The sequence below is a fragment of the Genypterus blacodes genome, unplaced genomic scaffold, assembly GCF_046128005.1.
Source record: "Genypterus blacodes isolate CSIRO-AG114 ecotype Tasmania unplaced genomic scaffold, CSIRO-AGI_Gbla_v1 ptg000061l_1, whole genome shotgun sequence".
NCBI classification, from domain to species: domain Eukaryota; kingdom Metazoa; phylum Chordata; class Actinopteri; order Ophidiiformes; family Ophidiidae; genus Genypterus; species Genypterus blacodes.
Window position 1 is genome coordinate 392409 of NW_027466873.1, and position 17263 is coordinate 409671.

A 17263-nucleotide genomic window follows, 5' to 3' on the forward strand; every position below is an offset into this window, starting at 1 on the left:
GATACGCGCGTGTGTTTTGGTCTTGACAAGTGGGGAAAAAAAGTGTTTGGTTTGAATTTTCTTTCTGGAGAAAAATGAAAGTCTGAGCAGAACAAAGAAACTTTACAGGCAGCAAGCAGGTTAATCAGTCAGTCAGTCAGTTAGTGAGTTAGTGAGCTGGTTGGTGTGATGAGCGGCTTAGAGCCCTGCAGCAGCAAACGGTGAGGATAACACTTTAAAATCATGAACAACTTTATAATGCAAACTGTTTAACATAAAGATAAGAGAATGAGAAAGAAAACGAAATGTGACTGAAAATGTGTTTGTGTGTGTGTGTGTGTGTGTGTGCGTGTGTGTGTGTGTGTCTGTTAGGAGGGGAGAGTGTGTGTGTGTGTGTGTGTGTGTGTGTTAGGAGGGGAGAGCCTTGTGTGTGTGGGTTAGCATCAATCCTTTTATCCTCATTATCTGTTATTAGTGTGACAGGCAGATCAAACACACACATACACACTCACACATAGCAAAGTTCACTGATCTGTCATGTGGGTCTAATAACATCAATGAAGAATGTGGGTCTGTCTCTTTAAATAGAATAATTAAAGCGATGAACATGAGAAACACACTTAAATGTAAACATATAAATGTGATCGGCTGATTGATCATAACTCATTCTACCATCAGTGTGTCACACAGTCAGTGTACGAGCTGTGAGACAGGTCACTGTTTGCAGGACATTTCCCATAACCTTTTGGTCTGATAGGCCTCACGGTGGAGTTCTCCTCCAGCTGCACCAGGAGGCCCAGTGGAAACCTCCTGCCTGCAAGAGGAAGAGCAGAAGAGAAGGGGAGCAGAAGGAGGAGATGACAAAGAGGACAAGAAGAGGAGGAGGAGCAGCCTGCACGGAGAACAGGTCTCCTTGTAGGACACAGACACATGTGGAGGCACTGGAGCAACGGTAAGAAGGAAGGAAACCCAAAGCCATCACACAGGAACATGTAATTACACATGTTCAGTGTGTATGATGTGTTTGTGTGTGTGTGTAAGGAGGATCTCGACAAAGGCCAAGACAGGAGGCCATGACTGGTCTGGGAGAGAACCTGCTGATAGACCAGATGTAAGCGCAAAGACCTGGACTGGATCCGAGAATAGATCTCAAGTCAGGTCAGCAGCGACAAAGACCAGATCCAAAGTCAAAGCTATGACAGAAACTGAGCCAAATTGGACTGTGGCTCAAGGTGCAGGCTCACATGGATCTGGAGCTAAAATGATCCAGTCCATGAGGGCAGAGGTCAAAGTAGCCCTGATTAGGAAGACCAGGATCCAGATACCAGGTGAGATTGTAGGAGGGTCCAGGCAGGCCAAGGACATGATTCTCAGAACCCACAGTGAGAAGATCTGCTCAGAGAAAGGAGAACACCACAGGAGGTCAACGTGGATCAGGACCCAAGATTCCACATGTGAGGTTAGTCTGAAGTCCTTTTCGAATGTAGTTCTGGATAAATTACTGGGAGAAGTGTTTAGTGTTCACACATGCCATGAATCAGTGCAGCATAGACCTGAACCCTTCACCTGCACGTCCCAGCAATGTTACTGCTTTCATTCACACTACAGGCACTTTTCCTGGAATGACACTGGGGGTCCAGATTTTCCTCAATATGGATCCCTGCTCCCGTTCACACATGAAAGCATCCATGTACATTTCAGGGACATACTCCATGTGTGAATGAGGCTCTCTCCTCTTTGTTCTCCTCCCAGGCTGGTTCCACGTCCGGAGCATTATCAAGGACTGAAGTTCTCATCATGGATGAGGCTAGGGATGTCCCTAGGAGGAAGAGGAGGAGTAGCTCCAGCAGCAGAGGGAGGGAGGGAAGAAGTGAGAAGGAGTCCAGGAAACGCAGGGTGAAGATCCACCCGTCTGCCTTCAGAGGGAGAGGTCAGCTGCTCTCACTCTCTTCACTGACTGGCTTCTGTTCTTAAAAACAAATTTGTCATTGACCAATGAAGTTGTCTCTGCTACAGGTCAGCTGCATCTGTCAATCATTCCAGAGAAGGCGGGGCTTGTCATTCAGAGTGAGTGCAGCAGATTGTAACCAATTTGTCTGTCTGCCTGTCCATCTTTCTGCCTGTCTATCTGTCTGCATGTCCATCTGTCTGCCTGTCCTGCCTTTCTCTAAACATGTATAGAACACATATAAGAGTTTGGTATGTATGTGGAACTATTTCTTTGTTTTTTGTCTTTGCCCAGTTCATGAGGCCAAAGGGTTGATGGGAAAATCCTGCAGGTCATGTGACTCCTACGTTCAGGTGAGGGGGAGGCGCTCTCATAGACAGAGACACAGTTTGGTTCTGATTAAGGTACAAACTAGTTCAGATTGAGTTGAGCGTGTGTTTGTGTGTGTCTGTGTGTGTTTGTAGTTGACTTTGACCCCTGACCTGGGCCACACGAGGAGGATGAGGACTGAAACTGTGATGGACAACAAGAACCCCAAATATAAGCAGAACTTTATGCTGTGAGGCACACACACACACGCGCACACACACACAGACACACACAGACACACACAGACAGCAGCACTTACTCACAGTGTGTCATACCTGTGTGTACCAGGTGTGACAGTAGTGAGCTCCTGCAGAAGAGGCTGCTGGTTTCGGTATGGAGACGACGAGCACACACAAGGTCAGCCTGACGCAGCCACGGTCACAATCATGAACACAGAGCTGATGCCCCGCCCCCTCAAAGTTAAGACAGCACGTTTATCGCTAAGATTCTCGTGAAGTGCAGGGGTGGAGCCTCAGCTCTCTGTAAGATACTGCTGCTATGATTTAAAAATATTTGAAAATGAAAATTTGAAAATCGGTCTGTCTGTCTGTCTGTCTATCTGTCTGTCTGTCTGTCTCTCTCCAGTCATCTGATTGGCTGCATGAGTTTCGGGATTCGTTCACTGGTGTTGTCGTCTGAGGTAAAATCGCTCTATCTTTAGAAAATGTGTTTCATGGTGTTTGTCTGAGTTAAGGAGGAGAAAAAAACTCACCCACCAACATTTCAGATTGGTTGCATGCAACTAAACAGCTTTGATTGATTCCTGAGCTCTCCATACAGTCAGACAAACATGTTTACCCAGCATGCACGGCACTGTTCCCCAGCAGCTTGTTGCCGGCTGGTTCTACCTGCTGGGGGAGGAGTTTGGACGGAGCAAACATCTAAAGGTGACATCACAGCACAAAAAACAGATGGGAGGCCGGGTGGAGGAGGCAGACATGAGAACAGCTCCACCATGTGGTGAGTGTAGGGCACAAAGTGTACAGGACATAGTGATAACTGGATGGCCCCATCACACACACACACACACACACACACGTAAATATGCTCTCTGTAAGCTGTATTTCAGTGTGTGTGTGTGTGGAGAGAGACAGATGTATACAGCTTTAGAGTGAGTCCCCTCTTTCTCTTTCTCTGTCTCCCTGAGGGTCTGTGGTGTTACCAAGGTAACAAGAAGCCTGCCCAGTAACCATGTGCACCAGCTTTGACCCTCAAAATACCTCTTTCCTCATGCCTCGCTCTCTCTCTCTTTCTCTCTCTCTCTCTCTCTCTCTCTCTCTCTCTCTCTCTCTCTCTCTCTCTCTCTCTCTCTCTCTCTCTCTCTCTTTCTCACTTTCTTTCTCTCCCTCTCTCCCCCCTCTCTCTCTCATCCCTGTATTCGTCTATCCCTGCCGTGACACACTAAAAGCCCTCCCCCTTCTCCCTCTCTCCTGCTCATATTAACATCAGCCTGAGAGAGATCCGACTTTAACTAGAGGACAGTCAGAGAAAGAGAGAGACACAGAGAGACAGAGAGAGAGAGAGAGAGAGAGAGAGACTAACAGACAGAGATAGAGACGGACATAGGGAGAGATAGAGTGACAGAGAGACAGGCAGAGAGAGTAAGAGACAGAGAGAAAGACAGGCGGAGAGACAGACAGAGACATTGCAGTAGTACCTTCAGCAGTATTCTTAATGAGTCTTTACTAAAGCCTCCCCGCTTTTCTTCTCTTAGCTTAGCACTTTGCTAACACAGCACTGTGTCACAGAGCGACGACTCAGCAGGTATCGATCTGTTATTGATCAGAGGATCTCTTCGGGGAGCCAATTGGCCCAATTGCATTGACTGTCAATGTGGGTTAAGACACAGACTAAGTGGGTGGAGCTCTGAAGTGAATTGAAGGAATAAACATTTTAGGGAGTAGCTTTCATTAGCGGTGAACTAGACTGTTAGCTAACTGTGTTGGGTTTTATCCTTAAGGAATCAGAAACTATCCGTCTCTCTGCCTGTCTGTTTCTCCGCGGACAGTCAGAATGTTCTGGAAGAGCACTGCCTGGTCATGGCACGATGCTGTAGGTGATGATGACAATGATGAAGGTTTTCTGCTTGCTGCAGAACTGAGAAAGACTCCGGATTCCACACTTGCCAGGACGGACTCCGGAGAGACAGTGGCTGCCACCAAACCAACACAAACCGTAGCTGCCAACACTGCTGGACTCAGAGAATCACCAAACCACTGTCCAGCCACCAACAGCCGCTATGCAACCTACGATTCCACACGCTACGCTAATGCCAAACAGCAGCACAGAGGCAGAGACGCAAACCAGCACGACACTCAGCAGCTCATGGTGAGTGACATCACCATTACACATGGCAGTGAGTGACATCACCAATACACATGGCAGTGAGTGACATCACCATTACACACAGCAGTGAGTGATATCACCGTTACACACAACAGTGAGTGACATCACCCTTACACACAACAGTGAGTGACATCACCGCTACACACAACAGTGAGTGACTTTACCGCTACACGCAGCAGTGAGTGACATCACCGCTACACACAACAGTGAGGGACATTGCCGCTACACGCAGCAGTGAGTGACATCACCGCTACACGCAGCAGTGAGTGACATCACCATTACACACGGCAGTGAGTGACATCACCATTACACATGGCAGTGAGTGACATCACCATTACACACGGCAGTGAGTGACATCACCGTTACACGTTTGTCTCATTGTGTGTATATGTGTGGGTGTGTGTTTGGGCTTTAAATCAATTTTCAAGTGAAGTAAAATGTATTTGTATAGCCCAACACCCATACAATATTTTAAAGGGCTTTACAGGCCATCAGGAAAATTCCGGCCCCCGCCCATAGCTCTCTAGGAAGATGAGGAATAACTCCAGAGTAAACCTTAATGTATAAGGAAAAAAGGAAGAAACCTCAGGAGAGAGAATTCCAAGAGAGATTCCCACAAAAAAGGCATGAAGAGCAGCAAACACAAACATTTTGAAATAGCATGAGAGAGAGAGAGAGAGAGAGAGAGAGAATATGTTAAAAGCACAGTACGGTGCAGTCAGTGAGTCTCTCTCCTGGGACAGCAGGTCACGTAGGTAGGTAGTTAGGGGAGAGGTCAAGGTAAACAGGTAGGATGATGATGTTGTGGGGGGGGGGGTCGCTTTGCAATGTGAATGGTGGGGGGTTTGTTGGGGATGAGTAGAATGGCAGGGTGGGGAAGAGGCAGGGTCATCAAAGATTCATGTTTGATGAATGATGAAACACACCACATAAATATGATATAAACCACACACTCTCTCTCACAAACACACACACACACACACACACACTGCTGTAACACTGGTCATCTGTGTTTATACAGTAGCATAAAAATCTAAAATCAAATCTAAATCAAAACTGAACTAAACTACCAAAACAGGAGGCCGTGGTGTTCCTGAAGTGGTTCACACGGGGAGGAGGATTTTGCCTGTGTGTGTGTGTGTGTGTGTGTGTGTGTGTGTGTGTGTGTGTGTGTGTTCAGGAAGCGGGATGTCTTATCACAGGGATGCATACAGTGTTTTTCAAAGTGGAAAGTGCGGTGGGGGGGTATTTCCTGGTATTATTCCTTCAGCTTGTTCCCATACACACACACACACACACACTGCGGGCTGGTGACACACCGTGTCACTTCAGTCCTAAAGGTCTCAGCTCCTTGTTCTGGTCTGAAGGCTCTGGATCAGACCTCTGGTTCTGGTTGGTTGTGGATTGTAACATTTGGATCAGCTATGCTTGAGTATTACGTGGACCGACTGTCAGGCCAGCGGTGAACCAACAACCTGCTGCCATGCACACCATCCATCGTCTGTGCAGACTCTGCATCGAACAGAACCTTCCCCAGGTGTGTGTGCGTGTCTGTGTCTGTGTGTGTGTGTTTGAGGACATTTTACAGGCTTTGAGATATTCTGGCTGATGGTTTACAACTGAGTTAAAGGATTTATTGCCTCTTTATGTTTTTATTGTTCTATGAGCTCAGCTGTAACTCCATGGTCACTCTTCGTCTCATGCTAAATATCTTCTTAATTACACAAACACGACATAACCCATAAACATGTGCAAACCCCAATAGCAGAAACATTGAGATACTTTGTCAAATAAAAACAGAGCAGTGATTTGAAGTTTCTCTTTGACCTAAACATTGAAAACAGCAGAACTACAAGATAATTTGTGTTTGAACTGATCAACTGTCTTGTTTTTGTGAATATGCACTCATTCTAAATGTGGCTGCAGCATGTTACAGTAAAGTTGGGACGGCTCGTATTACATCATCACACTCAGCATTCGCTTAGGAGCTGAGGAAACTAATTGTTGTAGTTTGACGGTAGAATTTGTTCCCATTCTTGTTTGATATCAGACTTCAGCTGCTCAACATTCTGGTGTCTCCACGTTGTATGTTGTGCTTTGATAACTGTGGTTCAGTGCTGCATGAACTCTAGCTGGTGCTCCAGGTTGATAGGTGATATCACCAGCTGAAGTCACAGTGATGGAGTCAATCCATGTCATCGGCAGCTGACTTCCTTCCTACAGTTGTTGTGTTGAGTCTGTAACCTTAAACCTTTTGTGAAGCACAGTGTCTCATAGCACTCATGGTCTTATTGGTGTGGGCTCCAGACTTCAGATGAGACTGTGAAGACTTTTAATATCCGCCTGTCAGTCTGAACTCTGTGACTTTTAAAGTCTTTTGTGAAGCGAAAACTCCCACAGAGCAACTTGACCTTTAACTCGTCCTTGTGTGTTTACACAAGCACACACACACACACACACACATTGAAAGGCACAGTAGAGCACCTAAGAGTCAGTTACCGTGGCTCCCACAGTCCGGTATGACCTCTCGCCCCCCCTCAGGATGTCGTCACATCTTCTTCATTTTCCTGACTGGTGATCTGAAGCACAAAAAGAGACAAACATTTTTATGTTTGTAGCTTTCTTAATTGAATGTTCAAGCTGATCACCTCTATGTTATGGCTGATAGCTGTGTGTGTGTGTGTGTGTGTTGTGTGTGTGTGTGTGTGTGTGTGTGTGTGTGTGTGTGTGTGTGTGAATGCATTGACAGGCTGTGGCCGTGTCTCCGTGCTATGGCCTCTCACACACACCCACACCTTCCTGATGATCAAGTGGTGTATTGTTCTGGACACGCATGCTGGGACCAGCGCGAGGCTCTCAGGCTCTTTGTGCTCGACAGCTTAATTTGTCACGTTAGCATCCATCTGCGTTGTCCTGGTAACAAGCTCACCTCAGAGTCAATGCAGCCACTGATGGTAACAGAGTGTTGTTGTGGTCTCCAGGTCAGCATCATCAGGGGAAAGGATGGCTTCGGGTTCACAATCTGCTCCGACTGTCCTGTCCGAGTCCAGGAGGTCGACCCCGGTAAGACACGTAACCATCATAACCAAACAAAACATATATATAAACATAAACACGGAAACTACTGGAACATCAGCCTGAACATCTGGACCTGTATTGGGATGACAGAAATAAAAACCAGATCATCCAGATTGCAGAATGAGTGGTACAAACGGAAGGGACATGAGGGCGGATAGTCACTGTCCTTACCCAGAGGAAGTCCCTCCTCTCTGGAAAGCCTTTAGCAGAGCATCAAGCGCCCCTTACCCAGAAATAGAGCTTCACATGCCGGATCAACAGAGCTGCAGGTCAGACAGACAGACAGAATATATGAATGGACAGTCTCCGAGATAATGTGCTACAAATGTGTTTGCAGGAAGTCCCGCCCACGTGGCTGGTCTCCGACAGAGTGATTGGCTCCTGCAGCTGAATGGTGTTCCTGTAGAAACATGGAAGTGTGCTGAGCTCGCGCATGCAATCAGGTGACCCCGCCCACAACCAAAACCCTTTGTGTGTGTGTGTGTCTGTGTGTCTGTGTGTGTGTCTGTGAAGAATTAGAGGAAAGTGAGTTTTGCTCCAGTAGTAGTATTAGTTAAAGATTAGTAACAACATAAATACTTACTCTGTCAATTCTGACTTCAATGTCTGTCTCTCTGTCTGTCTCCCTCTCTCTGTATCTCAGGACGTGTCCGTCTCACATCGTCTTGGTGGTATGGCGCGGTGTATCAGAGGTGAGGTGTGGCGGTGAAGCTTTGCTCCGCCCACCAGCTGCTGACACGGTGAGTCTGAGGATCAGCAGGCCTTCCTCTATTGGCTCATTTCACTGACACTTGTGTCGTTACCATTTCTCAGACGACAGTCAGGAAGCTGCTGCCTCACCCCACGCACGGTAAACATGGCCGACAGAGAGGTCAAAGTTCAGGGGTCAGGTCGAGTTTAGGGGCACTGGGTTCACTGTGGAGCGACAGGAAGGAGAGGGAGGAGGAAGTGACGGACTACTCCGCTCGCACAGCGACGCTCAAAGGCACCCATGTGATGTCATCAAATGGAGACAATTACATCATCCTGTCACCTGTGAATCCAGGAAGTCAGGTGAGTCACAGGAGGAAGTCCTGAAGGTCGCAGCTGACCTATTAATGCTTGAAGTTGAAACCATCTTTCCCTTCATCTCCATCTGCATGTATTTACGTATGTATGTACATGCAGTCTGTGTGTAGCATGTACAGTTTGCTAGGTGTCTGTTGATGGATAATGACGCTGTTGTATCGTTTCAGCTGCTGCAGCCAGTTTACCAGGAGAGGAACAGCTCCACCGGTACGTCTTACGTTCTGGACATTCACCATCTCTGCTGTGTGTTTGTGATGTTGACAAAGTGTAACTGTGTGCTGATCCTCAGGGCGGCTGTTCCAGACTCACCCCAGCAGGCCTGGCTCGTCTCTCCACACGGCCACCCTGCCTGCACAGCCCTCCTCTTTCTCCTGTGCTGCTGTGCCCAGTAACTATGGGAACTACCAAAACTGCACTATTGTCCAATCACATGTGCCTTGCTCAAGCTATGGAAGCTATGTCACACTCGCACCCAAGACCCTCATCTTCCCCGTCTTCGTCCAGGTCAGAACCCAGAAACCTTAATGTGACTTTCATCCAATGCATCTGTCCAGAGCAGCAGATCTGAGCTTAGTGGGGCTGCAATGTAAAGCTCCACCTCTTGACCAATCACCTGGTTTTGGACAATAGCCTCACTGTACCTGCAGGATTGTCCCCTTGACTAATTGTGGATGTAGATTTGTCAAACCAGCTCACTTAAACAAGGAGGTCAGCTGAGCCTGCTTCGTAGTCCTGACCCAGCCCCTGACCCCCCCACATGACCTCTGTCTGTGTTGATTTTTCCATGCAGCCTCTGGACATGTGCAGCCCTGAGAGAACCCTGCTGATGTCAGAGGAAATGATTCTTCACCAGGAGAACCTGCTTCCTACTAAGGTAACCACACTTCCATCAGAGAGACAGAGGGCCTGAGAGACAGAGAGAGACAGAAGACCTGAGGGACAGAGGGAGACAGAGAGAGAGACAGGTAGAGACTATGAGAGATAAACAGTGGCACACAGAGAGAGAGAGACGGAGAGCGAAAGAGAGACACAGAGAGAGACGGAGGTAAAGATCAGCTTACAGATCAATGACACACACAAACACACACACTATTTCTGGGAATGAGTGCGTTTTAGTTTTCATATTTTTAGTAGAAGTAAGCATGAGGAACGTCTCAGCAGAAAGATGAGCTGTCTCTCTGTCGCCATTTAGTCTCTAACAGACCACATTACAGGGTCAAAGGTCACAGAGGCCTGTAGCATTAGAGTTAGCATCATAAATGGAACAGGACGCCCATCGTTTCGTTGGGTTGACATATCAGTAACCGTAACAACATAGCCCCACTTAGTCACTTAGAAATCCCAACAGTCATTCAGGTCAGGATTTGTCTACCTACTTAAAAATCTATAAACAATTGCTATGTCTCCTACATGCATGTCTTTGTGTCTCCATGCCTCTGGGTCTCTGTGTCTCTGTCTCTGTGCGTCCATGTCTCCATGGCTCTATGCTTCCATACCTCTATGTCTCCATGGCTCTATGCTTCCATACCTCTATGTCTCCATGGCTCTATGCTTCCATACCTCCATGTCTCCATGGCTCTTTGCTTCCTGTCAGTTCTTGGACTTGCTGAATTTATTTGTCATTCAGTTGGTGTTTGTTTACATCTATTTACGTAAGACAACGTTTAAATCCAACAATTCTTAGCTCATGATGTCATTGTCTGCAGCCAATATGGAAGAAGCAACAGAATAAAACCGGCCTATATGTTTATGTCTAAACGGTCACGGAACCAGAATGTTTGACTCTACAGCCAGACAGAAGTACTGTGTGTGTGTGTGTGTGTGTGTGTGTCATGTGATAACGACTGACTAATAACAGCCTCGATCACAGCCTCTTTACAGCTGCTTTGGAAGCTTCAGATGTTCTGAGAGTGTTTGTGTGTGTGTGTGTGTGTGTGTGTATAGGTTACAGTGTTGATCTACAGTGACCTCCTGTTGCTCACCAGAGAGGATGAAGTTGGACGTTGCAACGTCCTACAAAGTCCAGTGTACCTGAACACACTGCAGCTGAGAGAGGGTACTCACACACACACACACACACACACACACACACACACACACACACACGCACACACACACACACGCACGCACGCACACGCACGCATGTACGCACACACACATTTATTTTTATTATTATTGATTATGTTTATTTGTGTGGCCATAATAAATCGATCCAGTCATTGATTAATGAGCCGTCACATATTTGTCTGAATGATAGTGTGATGATCCGGACCGGACTGATTGGACTCTCTCCTCCCCCTCCCCCCTCCAGGCTCCTCTTCGACGCTCTTCATCTCCTTTCTTCAGACTTCAGTTGGTCTCCGTTGTGTCTTCAGTCTGGAAGCTTTCAGCCTGGAGCAGAAGAGCCGAGTCAGCATCTGTCTCCATGACAACATACAACGCCAGCTGGTGGCCACAGAGACGCAGGTAAAGCAGCTGGAGAGACCAAACGTTTCATGTTCAGATGATAAAGAAAGATAAGTTTCCTCTCCTTGTCTTGTGTCCTTATCTCCTCTCCTTCTCAGCTGTCAGATGTCTCTGCAGACATCGGCGTCCTCTCTCTCCATCAATCGGAGCTCCTTCTTCGCTCCCCTTCTTCGTTCTCCTCCCCAGACCTTCCTCACCATCAACCTTCCTCCCCCTACACCGCCCGCTGTTGCTCCCACAGACCTTCCTCCTCTCCTCCTCCTCGTTTCTCCTCCCTCTCTCCGTACTCTTCCTCACCCCCTCCAACCACAACCTTCACCTCCCTCCCTCCCCCGTCCTCCTCTGCTCAGAGAAGTGTAAGCACGCCCATCTGGAAGGAGAGAGTGAGACCTGGAGGAGGGGTGAAGGAGGAGGAGGAGATGGTGAAGGAGGAGCGGCAGCAGGGGGAGGGGGAGAGCGCCTCCGAGACATCAGAGGGTGTGGCTCCACTGAGGGGGCGGAGCTTCCTGTCCAGCCCAGTGTCCCTCACTGTGGAGGAGGAGGGGAGGGAGGAGGAGGAGGAGGAGGAAGGTGAAGTGTTGAGCTCCACCTACAGACCTGCAGGTCAGTTTGATAGATCATCCATCCCACCAAAATAAAAGCCTGGTTCTCATTTCCTCTAACAAGCAGCTTCTGTTGGTTTCTTTGTTTATCAGCACGATCACTTCAGAAGTTATGAACTCATTTTGCTGAGAGCTTTTCCAAAACACTTTTATTGTTTCTCCCCATCGTTGTCACTGAGGGCCAGATGTACTGAGGGTTTAGGGGCTTTTTACAGACGTAACCAGACGACGTCTAGGATTCAGCATCTTTGGAAAGCAGCTGTTAGCTTCCTTGTGGCCCTCGATTGTAGGCGTGGTGGCTGTGGTCATCTTGAGGAGACACAGTCAGCCAAAGCAGAGTGTTGCTTTTGGCACATCAGAGGAGAAGGGGACGTCGGCCTGCAGGCTCCAGGTCCTGGAGAAGCTGCAGCTGATCTGGAATCACAAAGTGAAGCCACAATACATCCATGCTGCATTTGCTTGTTTCTGGCTCATTTCGGCGCACGGACGCTGCGTTAGGGAGGGAGGTCACAGGTCACGTGTTCTAATGCGCTGCTCCTGCTACTTGAAGCTGATATGTGGACTGGGCTCATTCTTTACAAAGAGCTGCATCTCCTGAATTAATTCACTGTGTAACTGTACGACTTACAAAAGAAATGAAACATCCGTCCATCTGATGGTGGTGTTGCTATGACGACAGTTCCATTTTGTGAATGAGTCCTATCTGAGGACGTCTCATGAGAGCTGCTCTTGTTCCTGTGTCTGTCAGTGCTGCGTCGCTCGCTCTCTGAGGGCTCTCTGCTTCTGGAACCTCGATCGCCCCGCTTCCTCTCCGACAGCACCATCCATCGGCTCATCCGTCCTGTGACCTTTGACCCGGCACCAGGCCTCGCCTCTCGACCACCCTCTCTACACACCCTAAGGAAGCAGTTGACCAGAGAGGGCGGCACTCTGCAGCACATGCTGCTGCTGCTCAATGGCACTAAGGTAGAGACCTGCAGAGAACAGATCAGATCAGCAGGGGGTATGATCTGAGTTTGTGTGTTAGTTTGTGTTTGTGTGTGTGTGTTTTATGTGTTAAATCCAGTGTCTCTTTAGCTGCACTGTCCCCTCTTGTTGCTTCTGCATCGCAGCTGGCTTCCATGATGCTTTCATCCTTTCTGTCACAGCACACACAGGTTAGAGGTCAATACTCAAATATTCTACTAAAAACTTCCCCTGACATTCAGATTCATATTATATCGACATATCATTTACACAAATCAATCATGTATCAAAAGTGTCTTTGAAGACACAAATAAAAACACGATTCATTCTCTCCTGAAGCTGTAGCTTTCAGCGTTGCTATGCAGGAGCTTGGCGATTGATTGATCATCTTGGAATCTTAAACGTCCTTATTAGTTAAGCAATGTGACTTTGTTGTTGTCTTGGAAATGGAAAGTGTGTATATGTCAAGCTGTCCACAGCAGGGTAGAACGCATGGAAATGTTGCTATGACAACTCCAACATGTGCGGCCCCATATTACGACATCATCAATGGCTAAATCCTGCCGACTCATTGATGCTCATACAGAGATCAGAGCCCTGATGATTGAGGAAGACTCAGGCTGTTTACTTTATGTTTGTGTCCAGGATGATGACTTGAGAAACCAGAGGAAGAAGAAGACAAAACATCTGTATGTACACACACTCACTCGCACACGCACACAGTCATGCACACACTCGCACACACACACATTCCCACTCTGGCCCGTGTGTGTCTCCTCAGTGCTGCTGATGTGCGGAGTCGCCTGGCGTTTCTGCAGCGACGGAATAAAAACAACGGTAACCATGGCAACAGTTTGGAGAAAGCTCTGAGAAATAACAAGTAAGCGCACACACACACTGTCATCTACAGCATGCATGAGTTAGTTGTCAGCCACACACAACGTTTGCAGATTGGTCACAGCCGCTAAGCAAACAGCTGTGTGGGATGGAACACATCAATCAGCCAATCACGACCCAGAAGACCCAAAGCACCTTGAAACCATTGATGAGCTTTTCACTTTGTCTTAGCCCCGCCCCCTAAAGACACAAGGAAAAGACACCAGAGACTCTCTGTACTATGATTTAACTTTAATGTGATCAGACTCACCAGACCAACACAGTTTAAGTTGACAGGTTCAAATCAATACTCAGTTTATTGATTTCTGGTACACACATCATCACTGTAACATGTCCACTCATCAAAGTAAAGTTTGACTCCTGCATTGCCCCATAACTCACACACACATTTAATTTAAACTCGCGTGGTTACAATGATGTTAGATCGGCTGGAGCTCATCTGTCCAATCAGAAAGGGATTTTCCGCTTAGTGGCGTGTCTGCCTGACAACAGAGGAAAGAGACGGATTAGAATTTCTGACACACACAGTGATGATGAGGTGTGTTTGTTTCCACCTCTAGGTCTCCTGATGCAGTGCTGCAGTGGGCGGAGAGTCTGGAGGCTCTGCTGGCCAATCAGTGTAAGACAAATAAGACTTCCTGTTTGTCTCTCAATCTGTGTCTCTGTTGGCTCATCAGTCTTGCTGTTCTCCTCTCATTGGTCAGATGGTCTGGCAGTCTTCCGTCACTTCCTGAGATCAGAGTTCAGCGAGGAGAATCTAGACTTCTGGTTGGCTGTGGAGAGATTCAAGAGGACGCGGCCATTCAACAAGATGGCCGCCAGAGCCACCAAGATCTACACCGAGTTCATCTCCACCAGTGCAGCGAGACAAGTATGTACCTGTCTGCATGACTGCCTGTCTCTGTGTAAGTGTTTGTTTTTCTGATCATGTAAGTTAAGTCCGCCCCTCCTTTGTCACCAGGTCAATGTGGACTCGACCATCAGGGAAGCCACAAATAAGAGCCTGCATTGTGGCCTTGGCCCCGCCTCCTTTCAGCTGGCCCAGGATCAAGTCTTCAGTTTGATGGAGACTGACAGTTACCCACGATTCCTCAGGTCCCACCTCTACGCCCAGCTAGCCAATCACAGCACAGAGACAGTGCCAGTCGCCAATGAGAGGCAGACTGAATCACATGTGCAATGAGGGTTAGTGGGGTCAAAGGTCATTGTGTTGGTCTCAGCCAAACATAGGCTCCATGTAATGAGTGATGGCTCATTGTTCTGATGATGATGTTTAAAGTACCAGTTCACTTAAACCATCTGCACTGACAGAGACCACCACTAGGGGGAAACACGAGGGCTGACTGATAAGTAATGAGCCTGTTTGAATCAAGTTCTGAGTTGTATGAGATGGACATACGAGGAGGGCTACAGTGATTCTGGACCTGGCTGCTGTGGATAGGAATCTACTCCTTGTGGATTTGAACTCTTTGACTTTCACTCTTCACAAACATAAGAAAGGTTTTAGCTGCTCAGATGATGACATATCAGCATTGGAGGATTTTGGGGTCAAATCCCTACAGCATGGTCCAATCAATAAAGAACTGAGACACATCTGAGTTAGGCTCACAACTTATCAATCAACTCTGGTACATTATTTTTGATTTGAGTGAACTTTTCCTTGAGTTTTAAGATGTTGCTGTGACTTTGATGATGTGGCATCATCTTTATAAACTGTGATGTCACTGTGACGTCACTGTATCCTGTACTAACTCTTTAATGTACAGCAGCAAATAAATGTTACCATGACAATAGCTGTGCTCATATTTGGGGGGGCACAGCCTAGACAGACAGACAGACGTACAGACAGACAGACAGACAATAAATCAAAAAAAACAGGACAGACATCTGGTTTTACTCAGAGATCAATCAAACACAAATGTCACATGATGTCACCAAGTTCTCATTTACAGTCACACAGCTTTGAAGTCCAACATTTTCGTGTTTGGAAGTAATCAGATTACTTGAGTCACATGGCAGCATGTGAAAGTAAAGTTACCTTATTCATCTGTACAGTAATGACAGTGTTTCTACATGGTTTGCGGATTTGGAGTATTGATCACCAAAACGTTATTATCAATATGATCAGTAATTGAATAGAGAGACAGGCAGCATGTAGAGAGACGGACAGGTAAGCTTCTCTACCCAGCCAGGATGTGTTTGACAAACTCGGTGTAGTTGATGTGTCCGTTGGTGTCCTCTTGTCCGGACATCAGCCGGTCCACCTCGTCCTCGGTCATCTTCTCTCCCAGGGTGGCGAGGACGTGGCGTAGCTCCGCCCCCATCACCGTGCCGTTTCCCTCCTTATCAAAGACTCGCAGACCCTCCACAAAGTCCTCGAACGTTCCCTGCTCTTTGGAGCGAGACACATGCTGCAGCATGGGCAGGAAGGTGTCGAAGTCCAGCAGCTTGGAGTTCATCTCCTCGCCTTTGGGCCTCCCCAGCAGCTTCAGCACGTCCTCGTTGGTGGGATTGTGGCCTAGCGCTCGCATCACATCGCCACATTGTGCGTACCTGATCTTCATCTCACCCGTCGGTGTCTCGTCAAACAGCGTGAAGGCGTCTCTGAACTCCTCAATTTGGTCCGGGGTGAAGTCCAGCACAATGGTAGTCAGGTCCACCTCGGGTTTAGGAGGTTCAGGTTCTGCTGGTGTGGCAGGAGGAGGAGGAGGCTCTTCCTTCTTCGCTTCCACCTTCTTCACTTCCGTTTTCTTGGGTTCCACTTTCTTTGGTGCCATGGTGGTAGAGAGACAGGTGAGAGCCACAGACAGACGGAGAGAGACAGGGATGGAGACAGGAAGCTGCAGGAGCTTTTATAGGGGCCAGAGGCCGGGCGATCGAGGGAAGAGAGAGAGAGAGAGGCCTCAGGGGCAGACTATACATGGAAGAAACCTGGAATAGAAACACTCGAGAGAGAGAGAGAGAGAGAGAGAGAGAGAGAGAGAGAGAGAGAGAGAGAGAGAGAGAGAGAGAGAGACACGCAGAGAGAGAGACAGATAAGAGACAGACACCAACTTTCCAAATGTAACTGAAAGACAAATTAAAGTCATCTGATTACTTTAAATCAGTACCTGCAGGATCCCCATGACGCATCTTTAGGGAGTCTGCCCATGTGATGCAGGCCCAGGAGGCAGAAGCACACAGAAGCACACAGGCTAAAAGTGCTTCTACAAATAAAACAAGAGTTCATTCCTCTGCATCTTTATATCATATTTAACAGCTGAAACTTTGATTTGTTATTTTCTTTGTGTCAAACGTATTGTTTGTTTTCATTTTCAGTTACACATTATTTTGAAGGCGACATTGTAGAGACGTAACAGGTTCAGTGGAAATAAAGGACAAAAATCTCTCTCTGTGTGTGTGTGTGTGTGTGTGTGTGTGTGTGTGTGTAGGTGTCTGTCTTTTTTTCCTTGCCATCTCTGTCTATTTTTAATTTCTAAGTGACTTTTAGATATGGTAAGAATGTGTGTGTGTGTGTGTGTGTGTGTATGCCCATCAACATTCC

At 47.4% G+C, this 17263-nt stretch overlaps 2 protein-coding genes across 3 annotated transcripts; one reads left to right on the plus strand and one right to left on the minus strand.

Moving 5' to 3' along the window:
* Positions 1–41: 41 nt before the first annotated feature.
* LOC143003528 (regulator of G-protein signaling 3-like) lies at positions 42–15308 on the plus strand. 2 transcript variants are annotated; one of them, XM_076154280.1, is made up of 27 exons: positions 42–200; positions 737–931; positions 1021–1438; positions 1732–1909; positions 1996–2046; positions 2222–2280; positions 2392–2486; positions 2585–2653; positions 2882–2936; positions 3121–3256; positions 4392–4624; positions 7624–7705; positions 8058–8163; positions 8364–8460; positions 8534–8773; positions 8956–8995; positions 9078–9292; positions 9579–9662; positions 10733–10844; positions 11100–11254; positions 11353–11857; positions 12605–12822; positions 13468–13511; positions 13604–13702; positions 14280–14338; positions 14424–14590; positions 14681–15308. In XM_076154280.1, the coding sequence occupies exons 1-27, from the start codon at positions 169–171 to the stop codon at positions 14900–14902; spliced, it is 3966 nt and encodes a 1321-aa protein (XP_076010395.1). In that variant the 5' UTR covers positions 42–168; the 3' UTR covers positions 14903–15308. The 2 variants fall into 2 exon arrangements, with proteins under 2 accessions (XP_076010395.1, XP_076010396.1); XM_076154281.1 differs by having other exon boundaries at positions 3124–3256.
* A 48-nt stretch (positions 15309–15356) lies between these two features.
* cmlc1 (cardiac myosin light chain-1) lies at positions 15357–16496 on the minus strand. The gene has a single exon (XM_076154282.1). The coding sequence runs from the start codon at positions 16494–16496 to the stop codon at positions 15900–15902; it is 597 nt and encodes a 198-aa protein (XP_076010397.1). The 3' UTR covers positions 15357–15899.
* Between the last annotated feature and the right edge of the window lie 767 nt (positions 16497–17263).

Coding starts and splice junctions, on each gene's coding strand:
- LOC143003528 (XM_076154280.1), top strand. CDS start 169: ATGAGCGGCTTAGAGCCCTGCAGCAGCAAACG. Junction 932..1,020: donor GTGGAGGCACTGGAGCAACG/GTAAGAAGGAAG, acceptor TGTGTGTGTAAG/GAGGATCTCGACAAAGGCCA. Junction 14,339..14,423: donor GGCTCTGCTGGCCAATCAGT/GTAAGACAAATA, acceptor CTCATTGGTCAG/ATGGTCTGGCAGTCTTCCGT.
- cmlc1 (XM_076154282.1), bottom strand. CDS start 16,496: ATGGCACCAAAGAAAGTGGAACCCAAGAAAACGGAAGTGAAGAAGGTG.